This window comes from Salvelinus namaycush, chromosome 28, assembly GCF_016432855.1.
Source record: "Salvelinus namaycush isolate Seneca chromosome 28, SaNama_1.0, whole genome shotgun sequence".
Lineage (NCBI taxonomy): Eukaryota > Metazoa > Chordata > Actinopteri > Salmoniformes > Salmonidae > Salvelinus > Salvelinus namaycush.
Window position 1 is genome coordinate 10,642,443 of NC_052334.1, and position 22,327 is coordinate 10,664,769.

Below are 22,327 nucleotides of genomic sequence, written 5' to 3' on the forward strand. Positions count from 1 at the left end.
GATGTCTGTGTGTAACTGATGCTACTGAGCCAGTTGTCTGTGTTTGACTGACGCTACTGAGCCAGTTGTCTGTGTTTGACTGATGCTACTGAGCCAGTTGTCTGTGTTTAACTGACGCTACTGAGCCAGATGTCTGTGTGTAACTGATGCTACTGAGCCAGTTGTCTGTGTTTAACTGATGCTACTGAGCCAGTTGTCTGTGTGTAACTGATGCTACTGAGCCAGATGTCTGTGTGTAACTGATGCTACTGAGCCAGATGTCTGTGTGTAACTGATGCTACTGAGCCAGATGTCTGTGTGTAACTGATGCTACTGAGCCAGATGTCTGTGTGTAACTGATGCTACTGAGCCAGTTGTCTGTGTTTGACTGACGCTACTGAGCCAGTTGTCTGTGTTTGACTGATGCTACTGAGCCAGTTGTCTGTGTTTAACTGATGCTACTGAGCCAGATGTCTGTGTGTAACTGATGCTACTGAGCCAGATGTCTGTGTGTAACTGATGCTACTGAGCCAGATGTCTGTGTGTAACTGATGCTACTGAGCCAGTTGTCTGTGTTTAACTGATGCTACTGAGCCAGTTGTCTGTGTTTGACTGACGCTACTGAGCCAGTTGTCTGTGTTTAACTGATGCTACTGAGCCAGATGTCTGTGTGTAACTGATGCTACTGAGCCAGATGTCTGTGTGTAACTGATGCTACTGAGCCAGTTGTCTGTGTTTAACTGATGCTACTGAGCCAGTTGTCTGTGTTTAACTGATGCTACTGAGCCAGATGTCTGTGTTTAACTGATGCTACTGAGCCAGATGTCTGTGTGTAACTGATGCTACTGAGCCAGATGTCTGTGTGTAACTGATGCTACTGAGCCAGTTGTCTGTGTTTAACTGATGCTACTGAGCCAGATGTCTGTTTGTAACTGATGCTACTGAGCCAGTTGTCTGTGTAACTGACGCTACTGAGCCAGGTGTCTGTGTTTAACTGATGCTACTGAGCCAGATGTCTGTGTTTAACTGATGCTACTGAGCCAGATGTCTGTGTTTAACTGATGCTACTGAGCCAGTTGTCTGTGGTTAATTGATGCTACTGAGCCAGTTGTCTGTGTAACTGATGCTACTGAGCCAGTTGTCTGTGTAACTGATGCTACTGAGCCAGGTGTCTGTGTTTAACTGATGCTACTGAGCCAGTTGTCTGTGTTTAACTGATGCTACTGAGCCAGATGTCTGTGTTTAACTGATGCTACTGAGCCAGTTGTCTGTGTGTCAGGGGAGAAGCTCCAGGTGGTATTCCATGTTAAGTACCTTGGCATCATACTTGATTCCAACCTCTTTAGAAAAAAAAGCAGTTGAAAGGGGGAACTCAAATAACCAAATTCAACCTAGCTAATTTCCGATTCATATGAAATTGTTTGTACTTCAATGCTATGATATTCCCCACTTATTATACTGCTTGACTAGTTGGACCCAAGCTCGCTGTACAACATTAAAACCTATTCAGTCTGTCTACAAACAGGCTCTCAACGTGCTTGATAGAAAGCTCAATATCCATCATCACTGTTACATCCTCAGAAAGCATGAGCTCCTGAGTTGGGAAAATCTTGTGCAATACACTGACGCATGTCTTGTGTTCAAGGAAAAGCACCTTTCGTCAATCTACTTTCTCTGTGAGAGCTTCCCATGTCTGGAATACACTGACATCAGAGAGACACAACTGCACCACCTATCACACCTTCACAAAAAACATTAAGACATGGCTAAAGGCCAATCAGACTTGTGAACATAATCCCTAGCTGTGTTTTGCCGCTTTCCATGTTGTCTGTAGCTTATGAGGTGTGTAAACACTTTTTTATGTATTGCATTTATGTGTTGCTTTTATGTATTTTGTTTAGTTGCTTTTTGTGCTATTGCTCTGTCTGCTTGCTACATGTTGCTTGTCCTATGTGCTCACTGCTCATTGTTTGTCTGTATTGTTATTGTAAAGGTTTTTAATAACCTGCCCAGAGTCTGTGGTTGAAAATTAACCATCTGGCTAAAACTGTCACTTTTACTGAAATGTTGATTAATGTGCATTGTCCCTGTAAAAAAACTAAATGAACTCAAACTCAAGTTGGTGTTTATGCCAATTTGGTTGTTGATGTTGGTGTGTGATTGTTTGGGTGTAGAGAATGAGCTGCCAGGTGGTCTAGTCTTGTCTCTGGATATGTCCCAAATGGTTTCCTATCCCCTTTGTAATGCACTCCTTTTGACCAGGGCTCCAAAAGGTAATATGCACTGTGATGTGTATTTTTCCTTATTTCTCTCTGTTGGTATTCCTCCACTCAGAACATCCGGAATACTTTATTGGCAGAGGAATCCCAGGTGGAGCACCTCAAGGCCCAGCTTAAAGAACTCTTCCGCTTTTCCCAAGATTCCCAGCATCTCTCTGTCGACGTCCTGGCTGTGGTGAAGGAACAGCAGAGGTGAGTTGACATGGAGGATGTGTCCCAAATGGAACCCTATCCCCTATTTAGTACACTACTTTTGACTAGTAATGGGGGGGGGGGGGGAATCGATACTTTGACTCCAACTATCGATTTGTAAATAAAAAAATATTTTTTTTGCTTGGTAGTGTTAGCTAGCGCTGGTCATCCTATATCTTGTTTTCCATCTTATTTTTAAATAGTAAGTCAACATGTTCTCAGTACTTGTACCATGCTCTCTCTTGTCTCTCTGCAGCAATATATTTGGAACATCACAATACATATAGAACCGTGAGAATCTCAATACATATAGAACCGTGAGAATCTCAATACATATAGAACCGTGAGAATCTCAATACATATAGAACCGGGAGAATCTCAATACATATAGAACCGGGTAATCACAATACATATAGAACCGGGAGAATCACAATACATATAGAACCGGGAGAATCTCAATACATATAGAACCGGGAGAATCTCAATACATATAGAACCGGGAGAATCACAATACATATAGAACCGGGAGAATCTCAATACATATAGAACCGGGAGAATCACAATACATATAGAACCGGGAGAATCTCAATACATATAGAACCGGGAGAATCACAATACATATAGAACCGGGAGAATCTCAATACATATAGAACTGTGAGAATCACAATACATATAGAACCGTGAGAATCACAATACATATAGAACCGTGAGAATCTCAATACATATAGAACCGTGAGAATCTCAATACATATAGAACCGGGAGAATCACAATACATATAGAACCGTGAGAATCTCAATACATATAGAACCGTGAGAATCTCAATACATATAGAACCGGGAGAATCACAATACATATAGAACCGGGAGAATCACAATACATATAGAACCGGGAGAATCACAATACATATAGAACCGTGAGAATCTCAATACATATAGAACCGTGAGAATCTCAATACATATAGAACTGGGAGAATCTCAATACATATAGAACCGGGAGAATCTCAATACATATAGAACCGTGAGAATCTCAAAACATATAGAACCGGGAGAATCTCAAAACATATCGGGTCGGCACCTAAGTATTGTGATAATAACGTATCGTGAGGTCCCTGGCAATTCCCAGCCCTAATTTTGACCAGAGCCTTATCGGCCCTGGTAAAAGGTAGTGAACTACACCTCCCGAGTGGCGCAGTGGTCTAAGGCACCGCACTGCTAGCTGTGCCACTAGAAATTCAGGGTTCGAGTCCAGGCTTTATCGCAGCTGACCGCGACCGTGAGACCCATGGGGCGGAGCACAATTGGCCCAGTGTTGTCCGGGTTAGGGGAGGGTTTGGCCAGCAGGGATGTTCTTGTCCCATCGCCGGGCGCAATGCACGCTAACACGATCGCCGGGTGTACCGTGTTACCTCCGACACATTGGTGCGGCTGGCTTCCAGGTTCAGCGGGTATTGTGTCAAGAAGCAGTGCAGCTTGGCTGGGTTGTGTTTCGGAGGACGCATGGCTCTCGACCTTCGCCTCTCCCAAGTCCGTACGGGAGTTGCAGCGATGGGACAAGATTAGCTACCAAGTGGATACCACGGAATTGGGGAGAAAAAGGACAAATTAAAAATAAAATAAAAACTTTTTTAAAAGGTACTATAACGGGAATGCATCATTATCCATACTCTAAGATACTTCATATTAACTAATGTGAGAGAGTTGGAGAGGTGGCATCTGCCATATTTGCTCTCATTCTCTCTTGTTCAATGATTTCTATTAAGTGAAGCAGAAGGAACAAGGAGAGGAAGATGTTTTTTCAGACTATTGACATTCACCTTCAGAGGGATGGTTCAGCAGAATTTGCATAAGCCAACTGTCTATATAGGCCTGATGTGCTTTTTCTTCCATAGGATATCAGGTTCCATGCTTTCATGCTCTAACTTGTCATAACTAATGTGACAGTTAGGAATCCTAACACCTCTGTGGTCTAATAAAGGGCATAACATGTGGAGATCATCCGTTCACCTACTCTGCGTCTCACAAAGACACGGCAGTTGGAACCAAAAATCTAACATTTGGACTCATCAGACCAAAGGACAGATTTCCACCAGTCTAATGTCTATTGCTTGTGTTTCTTGGCCCAAGCAAGTCTCTTCTTCTTATTGGTGTCCTTTAAATCAAATCAAATCAAAGTTTATTTGTCACATGCGCTGAATACAACAAGTGTAGACCTTACAGTGAAATGCTTACTTACAGGCTCTAACCAATAGTGCAAAAAAATGTATTAGGTGAACAATAGGTAAGATAAGAAATAAAAACAACAGTAAAAAAGACAGGCTATATACAGTAGCAAGGCTATAAAAGTAGCGAGGCTACATGCAGACACCGGTTAGTCAGGCTGATTGAGGTAGTATGTACATGTAGATATGGTTAAAGTGACTATGCATTTATGATGAACAGAGAGTAGCAGTAGCGTAAAAGAGGGGTTGGCGGGTGATGGGTGGGACACAATGCAGATAGCCCGGTTAGCCGATGTGCGGGAGCACTGGTTGGTCGGCCCAACTGAGGTAGTATGTACATGAATGTATAGTTAAAGTGACTATGCATATATGATAAACAGAGAGTAGCAGCAGCGTAAAAATAGGGGTTGGGGGGGGCACATAATGCAAATAGTCTGGGTAGCCATTTGATTACCTGTTCAGGAGTCTTATGGCTTGGGGGTAAAAACTGTTGGGAAGCCTTTTTGTCCTAGACTTGGCACTCCGGTACCGCTTGCCATGCGGTAGTGGAGAGAACAGTCTATGAATGGGGTGGCTGGGGTCTTTGACAATTTTTAGGGCCTTCCTCTGACACCGCCTGGTGTAGAGGTCCTGGATGGCAGGCAGCTTAGCCCCAGTGATGTACTGGGCCGTACGCACTACCCTCTGTAGTGCCTTGCGGTCAGAGGCCGAGCAATTGCCGTACCAGGCAGTGATGCAGCCAGTCAGGATGCTCTCGATGTTGCAGCTGTAGAACCTTTTGAGGATCTCAGGACCCATGCCAAATCTTTTTAGTTTCCTGAGGGGGAATAGGCTTTGTTGTGCCCTCTTCACGACTGTCTTGGTGTGTTTGGACCATTCTAGTTTGTTGTTGATGTGGACACCAAGGAACTTGAAGCTCTCAACATGCTCCACTACAGCCCCGTCGATGAGAATGGGGGCGTGCTCAGTCCTCCTTTTCCTGTAGTCCACCAATAATTTCCTTAGTCTTGGTTACGTTGAGGGATAGGTTGTTATTCTGGCACCACCCGGCCAGGTCTCTGACTTCCTCCCTATAGGCTGTCTCGTCGGTGATCAGGCCTACCACTGTTGTGTCGTCTGCAAACTTAATGATGGTGTTGGAGTCATGCCTGACCATGCAGTCGTGGGTGAACAGGGAGTACAGGAGGGGACTGAGCACGCACCCCTGGGGAGCTCCAGTGTTGAGGATCAGCATGGCAGATGTGTTGCTACCTACCCTCACCACCTGGGGGCGGCCCATCAGGAAGTCCAGGATCCAGTTGCAGAGGGAGGTGTTTAGTCCCAGGATCCTTAGCTTAGTGATGAGCTTTGAGGGTACTATGGTGTTGAACGCTGAGCTGTAGTCAATGAATAGCATTCTCACATAAGTGTTCCTTTTGTCCAGGTGGGAAAGGACAGTGTGGAGTGCAATAGAGAATGCATCATCTGTGGATCTGTTTGGGTGGTATGCAAATTGGAGTGGGTCTAGGGTTTCTGGGATAATGGTGTTGATGTGAGCCATTACCAACCTTTCAAAGCACTTCATGGCTACGGACGTGAGTGCTATGGGTCTGTAGTAATTTAGGCAGGTTGCCTTTGTGTTCTTGGGCACAGGGACTATGGTGGTCTACTTGAAACATGTTGGTATTACAGACTTAATCAGGGACATGTTGAAAATGTCAGTGAAGACACCTGCCAGTTGGTCAGCACATGCCCGGAGCACACGTCCTGGTAATCCGTCTGGACCCGCAGCCTTGTGTATGTTGACCTGTTTAAAGGTCTTACTCACATCGGCTACGGAGAGCGTGATCACAAAGTCGTCCGGAACAGCTGATGTTCTCATGCATGCCTCAGTGTTGCTTGCCTCGAAGCGAGCATAGAAGTGATTTAGCTCATCTGGTAGGCTCGTGTCACTGGGCAGCTCACGGCTGTGCTTCCCTTTGTAGTCTGTAATAGTTTGCAAGCCCTGCCACATAAGACGAGCATCAGAGCCGGTGTAGTATGATTCAATCTTAGCCCTGTATTGACGCTTTGCCTGTTTGATGGTTCATCGCAGGGCATAGCAGGATTTCTTGTAAGCTTCCGGGTTATAGTCTCGCTCCTTGAAAGCGGCAGCTCTACCCTTTAGCTCAGCGCAAATGTTGCCTGTAATCCATGGCTTCTGGTTGGGGTATATACGTACAGTCACTCGTACCTCGTCTAGTTTATTGTCCAATGATTGCATGTTGGCGAGTAGTATTGATGGTAACGGCAGCTTTCCCACTCGCCTTTTCCGGGTCTTTACCAGGCATCCGGCTCTTTGTCCTCTGTACCTTCCTTTGTCCTCTGTTCCTTCCTCTTGCAAATAACGGCGATGTCAGCCCTGCCGGGTGTTTGGAGAATGTCTCGTGCGTCTTGTTTGTTGAAGAAAAAAACTTTGTCTAATCCGAGGTGAGTGATTGCTGTCCTGATATCCAGAAGCTCTTTTTTTGCCGTAAGATACGGTTGCAGAAACATTATGTACAAAATAAGTTACAAATAACGCAAAAAAACCCACATAATAGCACAATTGGTTGGGCGCCCATAAAACTGCTGCCATTTCTTCCGGTGCCATTTTTAGTAGTGGCTTCTTTGCAGCAATTCAACCATGAAGGCCTGATACACACAGTCTCCTCTGAACAGCTAATGTTGAGATGTGTCTGTTACTTAAGCTCTGAAGCATTTATTTTTGCTGCATTTTCTGAGGCTGGTAACTCTAATGAACTTATCCTCTGCAGCAGAGGTAACTCTGGGTCTCCCTTTCCTGTGGCAGCCCTCATGAGAGCCAGTTTCATCATAGAGCTTGATATTTTTTGAGACTGCACAAATTTCCCAGATTGACTGACCTTCATGTCTTAAAGTAATGATGGACTGTCGTTTCTCTTTGCTTATTTGAGCTGTTCTTGCCATAATATGGACTTGGTCTTTTACCAAATAGGGCTATCTTCTGTATACCACCCCTACCTTGTCACAACACAACTGATTGGCTCAAACTCATTAAGAAGGAAAGAAATTCCACAAATGAACTTCTAACAAGGCACACCTGTTAATTGAAATGCATTCCAGGTGACTACCTCATGAAGCTGGTTGAGAGAATGCCAAGAGTGTGCAAAGCTGTCATCAAGGCAAAGGGTGGCTACTTTGAAGAATCTCAAATATAAAATATATTTAGATTTGTTTAACACTTTTTTGGGTACTACATGATTCCATATGTTATTTCATAGTTTTGATATATTCTCTATTATTATACAATGTAGAAAATAGTAACAATAAAGAAAAACCCTTGAATGAGTAGGTGTGTCCAAACTTTTGACTGGTACTGTACATTCCTCATACATGTAACCATTAACTTCTGGTGTAGCAATTATTTCAAAGTACAACCCAACACCGTATACAGGGGTATTTTTGAAATACGGACGGGATGATTTTCAATACCCTAATGCTCAGGGTGTGTGTGCTACACCGCTGCTTATAAGTTAATTATGTAAGATATAAATTATCTCCAGCTCGGGTCCAGCTATGAATCTGGAGTGGCTAGCTGCTGGATCAAGGTCCTTGCTGCCTAAATTCGTTTTGTGCGTAAAAACAAAATAGTATGTATATAGCTTTTTTTTTTGTAGCGCCCCTTGTGTTCACTGCCTGTAATACCGTATACCACGTTATGAAAATCTGCTTACCACCCAACCCTAGTACATATGTCTTTAATTCATGTAAAGTTAAAACATACCTAAAAAATAAAATAAAAAATATCTTCAGCAATCTTGGTCTTTGCATGAAAAGCACCATATCTAACCGGTCTTATGCTCATTTCCTTTGTCCCCGTGCAGTGTGAAGTGTCGTGCTGTGAAGCTATGTGTGGAGTCAGAGTTGGGGCTGAGACAAGTGCTGCAGGACCCTCTGCATGGATTCTCTCAGTGGAGTCAGGTTGTCTCTCAAGTGCTGGAGTCTTCTGCTGAAGTGTCTGAGTTCTCACACGTCGCCATGCTGGTGCAGAACATCCAGGTAGGAACAGCACACTGCAGACTACTACTGATTTTAATCAACTATTATTCCACCAGGCTTAAAACTGGAATTATTTATGGTGAAACGGCCATGTCCGTTTAGGATATTACAACAACAAACAAGTTATTGTAAAAAAAATGAACACTGTTTTTTTCCTCGGACATCATTGCCCACGCGATAGAACAGCAGAATATGTACTGCAGTAATGTTTTACACACTGCTGGATGCACCTCACCTTCATTTCATTCACAAAGTAAAAACAATAACAGAGGTGCATGGGCAGACTGGCCTTGCCTCCCCTAATGCAGATTCCATCTTTAAAAGGGATGTAGCAGGACGTAAACAAACAACAAAATAATTTTAATACAGTAAAGTAAAATACATAGAGAAAAAGTTAAACTCATATTTACAGTAAGAGTCACTCCCGTCAATCAAACCGCTAAACCAGGATTGTGTTCATAAGGGGGAACATTAATGTCTGAATCTCAGTCGTAACTGTGGCTCTTAAGGCCTAGAGATGGTAATGAAAAGAGAAAAGCAGATCTTCAGTATTCATGGTACCTTAATTAGGCCAGCTAGGGAAATGTAATCATCCCTACATACAGTACTGGAACTGGACAGAGATTGGCTTAGAATGCGTCCCAAATAGCACCGTATTCTCTATTTGGTGCACTATTTTTGACCAGGGTGCAGTTTGGGACACATGTCGTGGAAATTCATTACTGAGAGAGACTTGGTAATTTCTTCAAACAATCATCTTTATTTAATATCGATTAATTATTGCAATAACGAAACTGTCAACCCAACAGTCTTGACTGTCGGACTGAGAGTCTGAATCATACAGAGAATACCGGGTCTTTATATACCAAACCTAAAACTGCTTCAACCATGGCTGGCTCAACCCCCCCCGTGCAGATTGGGCACCATTACCCACCCTGGGTTCATCCTGTTGTTTCTCTGCACGAGGGGGTTCTACTCCTCCAGGCTAATTTCCCAGATGTTTCCCAGATGCAAGGATATTCCTCCAGGCTATCTCTATCTCGGTGACACACACATCTCATCTATAGAATGCAGGCCCAGTTAGACCAGAGACATATGTCTCACATGCACCACTATTGATAGACTGGAATGTGGCTGTTTGGTTTTTTATCACCAAGACATCAATCAATTGTCAGCTTCAAGCTATCTCTAGTAAAACCCATGTCCTCGACACCCAGACTAGCTGCAGGAAGCTAGAGTGGACACCATAAAACTCAGCATTAGCAGGCCAGTCTTACTCTAAGTTAAATATATAATAGTTTACTATTAATATCCACCAAATCAGGTAAGTATGTAATTTTTTCTTTCACACGCGTCCTAGCCTTCTCCATCAGAAAATGACTTCCTCCTAATCTAAACTCCCCTCCAGATATGGGAGTAATGACAGCAAAGGTCAGGGAGCTCAATCAATCCCTGATCTGTGAAAAAGAAGATATGCTTGCTGTACTTTGACACCAAGAAATGTGTGATCTATCTACTAGAGGGACATATTTCTACTACACATAGCTTTCATCTGTGGTGTGTTCCCTCTTAAATCGTTATTTTTCTTTGTATCTCCCCCTTTTTTCTCTCCTTCCCCTTTCAATATCCCCTCAATGTCTTCCATCTACACACTTACACTTTTCTTGATTTATCCCCTGCCTATATATTTTATTTTTTATTTTCCCTCACTGCCTTTCCCTATTTCGCTCATTCCCCCTACAGAGGTTGCTGAAGCACAGTCTGCAGCTGCAGGAGCAGTTGCGTTTGATGCTGTTGAAGAGAGATCTGCTGTGTTCAGTGTTCGGCTCAGACAGAGCAGAGAGTCTAATGACAGAGCTCAATGACACCGTGAGGAGCAGGGAGTTACTGCACAACCAGCTGCTGCAGAGGAAAGCAAGATTGCAGGTGTGTGGTGTGGTGTGGTGTGTGTGTGTGTGTGGTGTTGTGTGGGGTGTGTTTGTCATAGGGCTCTGGTTGAATGTAGTGCATTATTAGGGAATGGGGTGCCATTTTAGATGCAACCCCTAATTTCTGATATGTCCTTTCTTTTAGGGTTTGATCTCAAGGACAAAGGACTTTGGGGACGCCTGCAAGTCAATCAGGAACAAGCTGACCCTGCTGAGAGAGAGACTGATCTCAGCAGACAGCCTCCAGCCAGACATACTGGCCAAGAAGAGCCAGTCAGACCAGCAACGGGTGGGTCACTCACTGCCATGTCATTGTTTCATACAATATATTACCACATATGATCAGGTTTTAGAATTAACATTTTCCTGACCAAGATGGCTGTTTTGTTGCCAACGTCCATTCTAGTGTTCTATTTAATTCTGTGCTCACGGTATCTATACCTGTGTCTCTCAAACTGGTTTCCTCTAGCCAGTTCCAGTGTGTACTAGGAGAAGCATATACTGTACATAAGCAAAGCATTTATAAGCATTTATAAGGCATTGATAATTTTTTTACTATTAATAAGCTACTGCTTGTGTCCTCTCTCAGGTGATCAAGAAGGACTTGGAGGACTGTGAGGCCCACATCACAGCTCTGGAGACTCTGGTGTTGTCTAGCTCTGCTAACAGGACACAGTTTGAGAGGCTTTACGGAGACTGGAGAATCCTTTACAAGTCCGTCAGGGTAAGAAGGGCTCTGAGAGAGACGGCAACTCCATGCTTTCTTCACAGATTAACAATGACCCTTTTCATGCTACTGAGCCAAGCTGGGCATTTTAAAAATTATTTTACCTTTATTTAACTAGGCAAGTCAGTTAAGAACAAATTCTTATTTTCAATGATGGCCTAGGAACAGTGGGTTAACTGCCTTGTTCAGGGGCAGATCAACAGATTTGAACCTTGTCAGCTAGGGGATTTGATCTTGCAACCTTTCGGTTACTAGTCCAACGCTCTAACCACTATGCTACGCTGCCACCCCGGCTTTCTGGTGTTACGCATCATTATAGTTTCTGGAAGCGTGCTGGGAAGGACAATGTGAAAAGAAAATATCCCAGTCAACAGTACGGTTAAGGTTGGCACTATAGTGTTAATCAGGCACATATATGTACTGTATTTGTGCATTCATGTTTGGATGTGTCTCTCTCTGTGTCAGGTAAAGGTGAAGGAGAGTGAGGAGAGCATCGGGGAGCACGAGAGTTTCCACGAGAGCCTGCTGAACGTGGAGAAGTGGCTGATGATTATGAGGCAGAAGCTGGAATCCTACCGCAGTTCTACTGGGGAGTGGAGCCTGGACAACAGACAGCAAGAGGCTGAGGTACTGACTTTACACATTTATCTGTTATGTTCTGGTATAGTATGGTATGTTATGTCTAGGATAGTATGTTGATGGGACAACAGACAGCACAAGACTGAGGTACTGGTCTGTTATTTTAAAGGGCAAAGCCACCACTTACTTTTCAACTTCATTTTCAGTATCTCCGGCACAATACCAATGTCAACATATGTGAAAACGGCAAATTGTTATGTTTTGTAGAGTTGTTTTTATTTTTTTATTTTTAACTAGGCAAGTCAGTTAAGAACAAATTCTTATTTATAATGACGGCCCACCGAAAGGCAAAAGGCCTCCTGCGGGGGCAGGGCTGGGATTCAAATTTATATACATTTTATAAAAATATAGAACAAAACACACATCACAAAAGAGAGACAACACAACACTACATAAAGAGAGACCTAGACAACAACACAGCATGGTAGCAACACAAGATGGTAGCAACATGGCAGCAGCACAACGTAGTAGCAGCACAAAACAGGGTACTAACATTATTGGGCACAGACAACAGCACAGAGGCCAAGAAGGTAGAGACAACAATACATCACACAAAGAAGCCACAACTGTCAGTTAGTGTCCATGATTGAGTCTTTGAATGAAGAGATTGAGATAAAACTGTCCGGTTTGAGTGTTTGTTGCAGCTCGTTCCAGTTGCTAGCTGCAGCGAACTGAAAAGACAAGCAACCCAAGGATTGGGCTCCCGAGTGGCGCAGCAGTCTAAAGCACTGTATCACAGTCGGTTGTGATCACTGTATCACAACCGGCCGTGATTGGGAGTCCTTAGAGTGGTGCACAATTGCCCCAGTGTCGTCTGGGTTTGGCCATTGTAGTCCGTCCATTGTAAATAAGAATTTGTTCTTAACTAATTTGCCCAGTTAAATAAAGGTTTAATAAAAAAATAAAAAGATTTGAGTGCTTTGGAGCCCTTTAAAGATAAAAAGTTCTCCCCGATGACATCATCAAAAGTGAAAACATTTTAACAGTGATTTTCTAACACTACGAGATTCGCGGTGACGTGGGGAGCAAGAAATGCCCTCCCTCTGGCTAGAAACTTGTTACATGTTTTGAAAATGTTTTTTAACTTTTAATCCTACCCTGTAATGTCAGAGAAGCATTTAAAACATATATTTTTAACCACAGATCATAGAAACTGACTGTTTTCACATGTAGACACTGATTTGGTGCAACTTGTTTGAAAAAACGGACACTGATGAATATGTTTCTGTTTTCATATGTTTTCATAACTCTCTATGTGGCCACAGCCTAAGTCCCGTCCTGTCCTGTTATTCTTCCTCCGACCCTGTAGAGGGCACTAGGTGAGTTCCCAGAGAAGGAGCTGCAGCTGCACCAGACAGAGGTGCAGGGCCAGGGGGTGCTGGAGAGGACCTCTGAGGAGGGACGAGTGCACATCCTCAGGGACATGAAGCACCTGAGGGAGTCCTGGATGGCCCTCCATGACCTCAGCCTCAACCTCTTCAGGTACACCACACTACTTCGGGCTGGATGCAAAACTCATAGAATTAGATATAGAACACAAGAAGGGTTATTTATTCCTGACCAAGATTTCTGCCATTATCACATTCTATAGCTATGCAGGTCTATGACATCTGCCACTCTAGTGAATGGTATGGTCTCTAAGGGAGAAGTAATCTAGCACCACTACTAATACTACTACTACTACTACATCTGTAGTTTAGTGGATTTCAGTTGAGGTCCTCAACAACCTCTTATGGCTTGTGCACATTTATCTCCAAAAACCTTCTACATAAAAGTAATTATATTACATATGCTGTCCCTGCATCTGAGTGAAAAGTATTTAATGCGGCCAATTGCACAATCTTAAGAGATGCCTTAGGTACTGACTGTCTGTTGTTCCGTTCCCAGGCTGCTGAATGGGCACAGCTCTGAGGACCCTGACTTAGACACCCAGAGGGAGAGGGTGAGAGGCCAGGCTGGGGAGAGGCCAGGCCCAGGCAGGGAGCTCTTTCCTGGGGAGGGAGGAGACATGATCAAGGGTAGTGGCTCCAGCAGCAGTAGGGAGGGTGCTCTAGAGAGATCCCCAGGAGAGGGCCATGGGGTCTGGCTCTCTCAGAGCTCTGGGGTGGGGGCTGGGAGAGGGGGAAGAACAGGGTTAGGAGGAAGGTTGGAGCAAGGGGAAGGAGTGGAGAGTTTTGGAGCAGAAGAGGGTATTTGGGTCGAGGGAGCGTTTGAGGGCAGTATGGAGGTTATGGATCTCTCTGAACATGGAGAGAGACAGGGCAGGGATCGACAGACTCTTGGTCAACAACTGAGTCCTATGACGTTAACCTTGGCGGGCAGTCAGAGACGGAGACAGGGCGGTGGGAGTGAAAGCAGGGACAGGGAGAGGGAAAGGGAGAAGGAGAGGGGTGGCGGTGAGCACAGCCTGGGTGTAGAGGAGGTGGACTCCTCCATCGTTTGGAGAGGGGGGTATGGTCAGAGGGGAGAGGAGGGAACCACAGGGATGACATCAGGCCACACAGGGGGCAGAAGCACCCATGGTGGAGGAGGTGGGGGGGTGGTGGTGGTGGTGGACTCTGGCTCCAGGGTTAGCGGGGTGGTGGGGGACTCTGGCTCCAGGGTTAGCGGGGTAGTGGGGGACTCTGGCTCCAGGGTTAGGGGGGTGGGGGGGGACTCTGGCTCCAGGGTTAGCGGGGTAGTGGGGGACTCTGGCTCCAGGGTTAGCGGGGTGGTGGGGGACTCTGGCTCCAGGGTTAGCGGGGTGGTGGGGGACTCTGGCTCCAGGGTTAGCGAGGTAGTGGGGGACTCTGGCTCCAGGGTTAGCGGGGTAGTGGGGGACTCTGGCTCCAGGGTTAGCGGGGTAGTGGGGGACTCTGGCTCCAGGGTTAGCGAGGTAGTGGGGGACTCTGGCTCCAGGGTTAGCGAGGTAGTGGGGGACTCTGGCTCCAGGGTTAGCGGGGTGGTGGGGGACTCTGGCTCCAGGGTTAGCGAGGTAGTGGGGGACTCTGGCTCCAGGGTTAGCGGGGTAGTGGGGGACTCTGGCTCCAGGGTTAGCGGGGTAGTGGGGGACTCTGGCTCCAGGGTTAGCGGGGTGGTGGGGGACTCTGGCTCCAGGGTTAGCGAGGTAGTGGGGGACTCTGGCTCCAGGGTTAGCGGGGTAGTGGGGGACTCTGGCTCCAGGGTTAGTGGGGTGGTGGGGGACTCTGGCTCCAGGGTTAGCGGGGTGGTGGGGGACTCTGGCTCCAGGGTTAGCGGGGTGGTGGGGGACTCTGGCTCCAGGGTTAGTGGGGTAGTAGGGGACTCTGACTCCAGGGTTAGTGGGGTAGTAGGGGACTCTGACTCCAGGGTTAGCGGGGTGGTGGGGGACTCTGGCTCCAGGGTTAGTGGGGTAGTGGGGGTCTCTGGCTCCAGGGTTAGCAGGGTGGTGGGGGACTCTGGCTCCAGGGTTAGTGGGATAGTGGGGGACTCTGGCTCCAGGGTTAGCGGGGTGGTGGGGGACTCTGGCTCCAGGGTTAGCGAGGTAGTAGGGGACTCTGACTCCAGGGTTAGCGGGGTAGTGGTGGTGGAGGTGTCTGGGTCCAGCAGTCGCGGGGGGACAGAGGAGTGGGTGGCTGGGCAGAGGTCCAGAGGGATGGCTGAATCCCTGGCCATGGAGGTAGATGTGGGGTTAGGGTCAGGCTCTGGGCTAGGGCACGGCAGCAGAGGCAACTACGAAGAGGGAACAGGTGAAATGAGAGACCACAGTGAAGGGGGACATCTGAGACACAGAGGCTTTTTCCCGCCTATCAAGACCAGGATGGAGGATTCAGTCATGGATGGTCTCACTCTTTCATTCCAGCAAGGCTCTGCTAGAAAACCCTCTGGAAGGCTACAGGGCTCAAGTCACCACACCACGGTCTGGTTTCTCCACCCATTCTATTAACTCCAACCATAATAATCACATTTTCATAAAGGAAGATATAAACTTCAAATTGGCATGCTATAACTGACTCGTCTCTCAATACACTGTAACCCATATTCAACTGCCGTTATAAACTGAAATATTAAGAAAATTAGCTAGCTGATTTTTTTTAACATATATTTCCTACAGTAAGTTGATGTTGTTGCTGATCATGTTGTTGTTGGGGTCCTTCAGGCAGGTGTTGGGGCAACCCTGAGTGCAGGGGACTATGAGGACAGGAGGAGGGAGTTTGAGGCCTGGCTACAGAAGGAGAACGATACACTCTCAGGGATTCTCAGCACAGAGGGACCGCTGAGCACCAAAGAACTCAAGATCAGGCAGAACACACTCATGGTTGGTGCTGATGTTTCTTCTCAGAAATATACACTATTGCATTTCCAGTATTTCATTCCTGTTTATATTTACACAAAAATGATAAGTTACTCTAGGTCTGTGGCCGTCTTATGGTTAGTAATATGCATGCTACATGATAACTTCATAAAACATGTGTATTTCATCTGGAGGACATTATGTTCAGAGTGCACCAAACAAAACCCTAGGATGGTATAAACAAACCTTACAGCGAGGCCCTGACAAATTCACAAATCTTCTGGCCTTCTAGAAGACTAAAATAACTTTTGGCAGCTGAATTGACAGACAGTTACATCACAAGCTGCCTGACAGTCAGACAGGTTACATCCCAACCACAAGCTGCCTGACAGTCAGACAGGTTACATCCCAACCACAAGCTGCCTGACAGTCAGACAGGTTACATCCCAACCACAAGCTGCCTGACAGTCAGACAGGTTACGTCCCAACCACAAGCTGCCTGACAGTCAGACAGGTTACATCCCAACCACAAGCTGCCTGACAGTCAGACAGGTTACATCCCAACCACAAGCTGCCTGACAGTCAGACAGGTTACATCACAAGCTGCCTGACAGTCAGACAGGTTACATCCCAACCACAAGCTGCCTGACAGTCAGACAGGTTACATCCCAACCACAAGCTGCCTGACAGTCAGACAGGTTACATCCCAACCACAAGCTGCCTGACAGTCAGACAGGTTACATCCCAACCACAAGCTGCCTGACAGTCAGACAGGTTACATCCCAACCACAAGCTGCCTGACAGTCAGACAGGTGACATCCAAAATGGCACCCTATTCTCTATTTAGTGCACTACTTTTGAAATAGGTCTGTGGTTCAATATAGTGCACTATAAAGGAAATAGGGTGTCATTTGGGACACTATCAGGCCATGTTAGTGGTTAGGGTGTATCTGTCAGTATGGGACCACAGAGAACGCTTCAAATTCAGTCAGCAGACGATGGACATTGATTCAAGGCAGACGGGGGATTGGAGATGTTTGATTGGGGATATACTGTGTGTGTTTCAGTAGATTTGAAGGATTATTGCTTCAGGATTTACTGCGGCCTGAATTCTCCTGTGCAAAGATCCTGTGTAGACATTACTCACTGACACATTACTTATTGTTATTACATGATGCAGCAATTCCTCTGCTTATCCCTCAGCCACATGCAACAGTTCTCCGTCCCCCTGTTGTTCACTCCCCTTCTCTCTTCCCCCTCTCTCTCTCTTCCTCTCTCTTTCTATCCCTCCCTGTCTCTCTCCCCCTCTCTCTTTCTTCCCCCTCTCTCTCTTCCTCTCTCTTTCTATCCCTCCCTCTCTGTCTCTTCCCTCTCTCTCTCTTCCTCTCTCTTTCTGTCCCTCCCTCTCTGTCTCTCCCCCTCTCTCTTTCTTCCCCCTCTCTCTCTTCCTCTCTCTTTCTATCCCTCCCTCTCTGTCTCTTCCCCCTCTCTCTCTTCCTCTCTCTTTCTATCCCTCCCTGTCTCTCTCCCCCTCTCTCTTTCTTCCCCCTCTCTCTCTTCCTCTTTCTTCCTATCCCTCCCTGTCTCTCTCCCCCTCTCTCTTTCTTCCCCCTCTCTCTCTTCCTCTCTCTTTCTATCCCTCCCTGTCTCTCTCCCCCTCTCTCTTTCTTCCCCCTCTCTCTCTTCCTCTCTCTTTCTATCCCTCTCTCTCTGTCTCTTCCCCCTATCTCTCTTCCTCTCTCATTCTATCCCTCCCTCTCTGTCTCTTCCCCCTCTCTCTCTTCCTCTCTTTCTATCCCTCCCTCTGTCTCTCCCCCTCTCTCTTTCTTCCCCCTCTCTCTTCCTCTCTCTTTCTATCCCTCCCTCTCTGTCTCTTCCCCCTCTCTCTCTTCCTCTCTCTTTCTATCCCTCCCTGTCTCTCTCCCCCTCTCTCTTTCTTCCCCCTCTCTCTCTTCCTCTCTCTTTCTATCCCTCCCTATCTCTCTCCCCCTCTCTCTTTCTTCCCCCTCTCTCTCTTCCTCTCTCGTTCTATCCCTCCCTCTCTGTCTCTTCCCCCTCTCTCTCTTCCTCTCTTGTTCTATCCCTCCCTCTCTGTCTCTTCCCCCTCTCTCTCTTCCTCTCTCGTTCTATCCCTCCCTCTCTGTCTCTTCCCCCTCTCTTTCTTCCTCTCTTTCTATCCCTCCCTCTCTGTCTCTCCCCCTCTCTCTTTCTTCTTCCTCTCTCACCCCTCCCTCTCCTCACTCCCACAGACCTTGCGGTCCAGTGTAGACTGGGGTCAGGAGCAGTTCCAGCTACTACTGATGGCTTGGGCTGTAGCCGGGGCCAGGGCTGACCGTGGGGCTGAGGATGTGGGCATGGAGGAGATACGTTATCGCTGGATGCTCTACAAGTCCAAACTGAAGGACGTTGGAGACCTCAAGGCCCTGTTGAATCTCAAGGTAAACAATACTGTGCAAATATTGTATTGTGCCTCTAAAATGGCATCCTATTCTCTTTTTATAGTGCACTATTTTTGACTAGGACCTATTCATAAGTTGCACCTCTGTCACTTGGTCATGTCATGCCATTGTTATGAACATTCTCAAGCTGCCCTCTACCAGTGGTGTGGTAGAGCTGCTCTGAAGTCGTGATAAGCCCAGTCATTCTGGACAGAGGCTAACGACTGCCTGGAAATATGATTACGTTGCTAAAGTAGTCAAATGTTTAGTAGGAAACAACTTTGCCAGCATTATCATGTCGTCAAATTTACTTTAGACAAATGGTAATATTGTCATTAGCTAGCAAAGTTTTGCTAAAATAGCCAGCAATGCTAACGGTAGCTAGCTAAAAGCCAGTGTTTACCCCTCAATCGTAGCTAACATTATACTGCATTTAAAGTCAATCTGGCGACATCAAAATGATGACACAAGGTTTTCCTACTAATTATTTACCTCCTTTTGAAGGGCATTGTATTTCCAAGCCACTGTAATGCACTTCTGATGAAATCTTCATCAGCACTCATTGATTATGCATTGTGTAGGATGCTCAGATAGGCATCAGTCCAGAACGAACGAAACAAGCCAAGAATATACTGTAGCTCTGGACAAAAGTAGTGCAATATATAGGGAATAGGGTGCTGTGTAAAATGTATCTCCAGCAGAGGGCGTTAAAGAGTATCCTATAATAAAGAGATGATACATTGGTCTACCACAGGGATGGGCAACTTAGATGTTTTGGGGGCCACAAAAAAAACTACATTTATCATGAGGGGTGGCTCTACATACCCACATCCATACCCCCCCATCTTGCATTTTAGTGGCATTGAAGAGGGGGAAAAACACATTTTAAAGTTTGTTTCCTGCAATTTTACACATTTTGCTATGGAGTTGGAGAGAACAATTTGCAGTTTTACAGCTAATTTCCTGCAATTCTACACATTTTGCCATGGGGTGGAGGCAGATGTTTGCCATTTTTAATATGATAACTGATGATCAATGGGCCCCACCCCGGTTTGTAATTCAACCATTCCTACTCCAAGTTTAGATAGCTGGCCGCCAGACTAACTTAACAATCTAAAAGGTTTTGGGCGACATGGGCTAATTGAGTGACTGCTGATACACAACCCAATTTAGAAATTGCACCTTGTGTATTCTATTAATCCACCCCCTCCCCCCCGTTCCCCTCCTTGGTCTTCCAGAAGGTAGCAGTGTATCATCAATGTTAGGTAATGGTCTGGCTGCACTGTTCTGTATAAATCACATGCAGTATATTGACCTGTATGTTTTCTTGCTTTATTTCCAGCAGGGTGCCAGTGCTGCTGGCCGAGAGGAACACACCAGGACAGCTAAGGTACAGTTAACAATCGGTCTCAATGATTTTGTCTTGGTCAAACATTCCTTTAATATTCAGTGTAGTTCAAACTGGGAAAAACGTGTGGCCTGGGGTGGTCCAGTGGTCTAAGCTGCAGCCTGAGGAATGCAAATATCTCTACAGTCAGTATCTGGATAATATGTGTGAAATGCTTGATAATGTATGTGATATCAACAGAGAAGCATATTTTCTGGGTGATTGAAATATTGACTGACTCTAATCAAGCTGCCCACTCAGGAAAAAACGTAAAACTGTAACTAGTGCCTGCAACCTGGTTCAGGTTATCAGTCAACCTACCAGGGTAGTTACCAACAGCACAGGAATTAAATCATCAACATGTATTTATCACATCTTTACTAATGCTGCAGATATTTGCTTTAAAGCAGTATCCAAATCCATAGGGTGTAGTGATCACAATATAATAGCCATATCTAGGAAAATCAAAGTTCCAAAGGCTGGACCTAATATAAGAGGTCATACAATAAGTTTTGTAGTGATTCATATGTTGATGATGTAAAGAATATTTGCTGGTCTGTGGTGTGTAATGAGGAGCAACCAGACGCTGCACTTGACGCATTTATGAAACTACTTATTCCTTTTACTAATAAGCACGCACTCATTAAGAAAATGACTGTAAAAACTGTTAAATCCCCTTGGATTGATGAGGAATTTAAAAATGTTATGGTTGAGAGGGATGAGGCAAAAGGTATGGCAATTAAGTCTGGCAGTCATGTGACTAAACAAAACAAAAAAACTACACTATGAAACAAAGAGAAATGATATAACGAATGATAGTAAAAAAGCTTTGGGGCACCTTAAATTACATTTTGGGTTTCAGGTTTGGGGAAATGAAACTCTAATTGTTTTATATTTTAAAATGTTGCCAGGAATGCAGATCTGTGGGTTCTGCTGTGGTGCCGTGGTTGTACAGCCTTTCCTCTACAGTGAGCCAGGTTTTCCTGTGTCTACCCTTCTCAATGGCAAGGCTGTGCTCATTGAGCCTGTACTTTGTCAAGGTTTTTCTAAGGTTTTGATCAGTAACCATGGTCAAACAGTTAGCCACGGTGTACTGTCGATTTAGGGGCAGGTTGCACTGCATTGTGTTTGTGCTTGTGTTTCCCAATGAGGAATGTAGTTTTGTTTTGACTGTGTTGTAATTTGTTTTATTCTGATTGATTGGATGTTCTGGTCCTGAGGCTTCAGTGTGTTAGTAGAACAGGTTTGTGAACTCAGCCCCAGGACCAGGTGGATGAGGGGACTCTTTTCTTTGCTCAGCTCTTGGCATTGTAGGGCTTGGGAATGATATGAGATATTTTAGATGTTTCCGAAACTTAATTGCTCTTTTTTGAGTTTGTATTATTAGTGTATATTGGCCTAATTCTGCCCTGCATGCATTGTTTGTAGTTTTGCAAGTGGACCCACCACCTCGCTGCCATAAAGTGCAATTGGTTCAATGACACATTCAATTAGTTTTAGCCACATTTTAATAGGTATTTCAATTTGAATGTGTTTTTTATTGGCGTAGAAGGCCCTGCGTGCTTTATCTCTCAGTTCATTTATTGCCTCATTAAGGTGTCAGTTGAGCTTATTTTTAAACCTAAGTAATAGTAGTCTGTGCAGTACTCTATATATTTTGTACCGATTGAGAACTTTGGTCTAATTCCCTGAGATCTGGATCTTCTCTGGAAAATCATTATTTTAGTCTTTTTGGGGTTTACTGCCAGGGCCCAGGTCTGGCAGTACTGCTCTAGCAGGTCCAGGCTTTGCTGTAGACCATGTGCTTTGGCTGACAGCATGTATAGGTCATCTGTGAAGATCAGGCATTTAACCTCTGAATTGTGGAGACTAACACCAGGGGCTGAGGATTGTTCTAGAATTGTGGCCAATTCATTGATGTAAATATTGAAGGGTGCAGGGCTCAGATTGCAACCTTGGCGAACCCCGCCCCTGGTTAAAGAATTCGGTAATTTTCTTGCCAATTTTGATGCTGCACATATTGCCAATTAATTATGTCATTTGTTTAGCTCCCTACACCACTTTCAATAACTTTGTAGAACAGTCCTGTATGCCAAATATAATCTAATTATTTTTGGAAGTCGATAAAGCAAGCATACATTTTGGTATTATTTTGGTGGACATGTTTATCTATCAGGGTGTGTAGGGTGTGAATATGATCGGTCGTGCGATGTTTTTGTATAAATCCAATTAGGATTTTACTCAAGACA

At 45.2% G+C, this 22,327-nt stretch overlaps 1 protein-coding gene across 1 annotated transcript in view; it reads left to right on the forward strand.

The window, feature by feature from the left end:
* Positions 1 to 22,327, forward strand: part of LOC120023037 (nesprin-3-like) — a 40,405-nt gene that overhangs the window by 15,442 nt on the left and 2,636 nt on the right. The window contains exons 8-18 of the mRNA XM_038966986.1: positions 2,314 to 2,450; positions 8,533 to 8,707; positions 10,451 to 10,633; positions 10,781 to 10,924; positions 11,225 to 11,359; positions 11,828 to 11,989; positions 13,311 to 13,483; positions 13,889 to 15,878; positions 16,119 to 16,277; positions 18,503 to 18,691; positions 20,034 to 20,081. Of these exons, the coding sequence (XP_038822914.1) occupies positions 2,314 to 2,450; positions 8,533 to 8,707; positions 10,451 to 10,633; positions 10,781 to 10,924; positions 11,225 to 11,359; positions 11,828 to 11,989; positions 13,311 to 13,483; positions 13,889 to 15,878; positions 16,119 to 16,277; positions 18,503 to 18,691; positions 20,034 to 20,081 (3,495 nt within the window). The remainder of the gene's footprint in view (positions 1 to 2,313; positions 2,451 to 8,532; positions 8,708 to 10,450; positions 10,634 to 10,780; positions 10,925 to 11,224; positions 11,360 to 11,827; positions 11,990 to 13,310; positions 13,484 to 13,888; positions 15,879 to 16,118; positions 16,278 to 18,502; positions 18,692 to 20,033; positions 20,082 to 22,327) is intronic.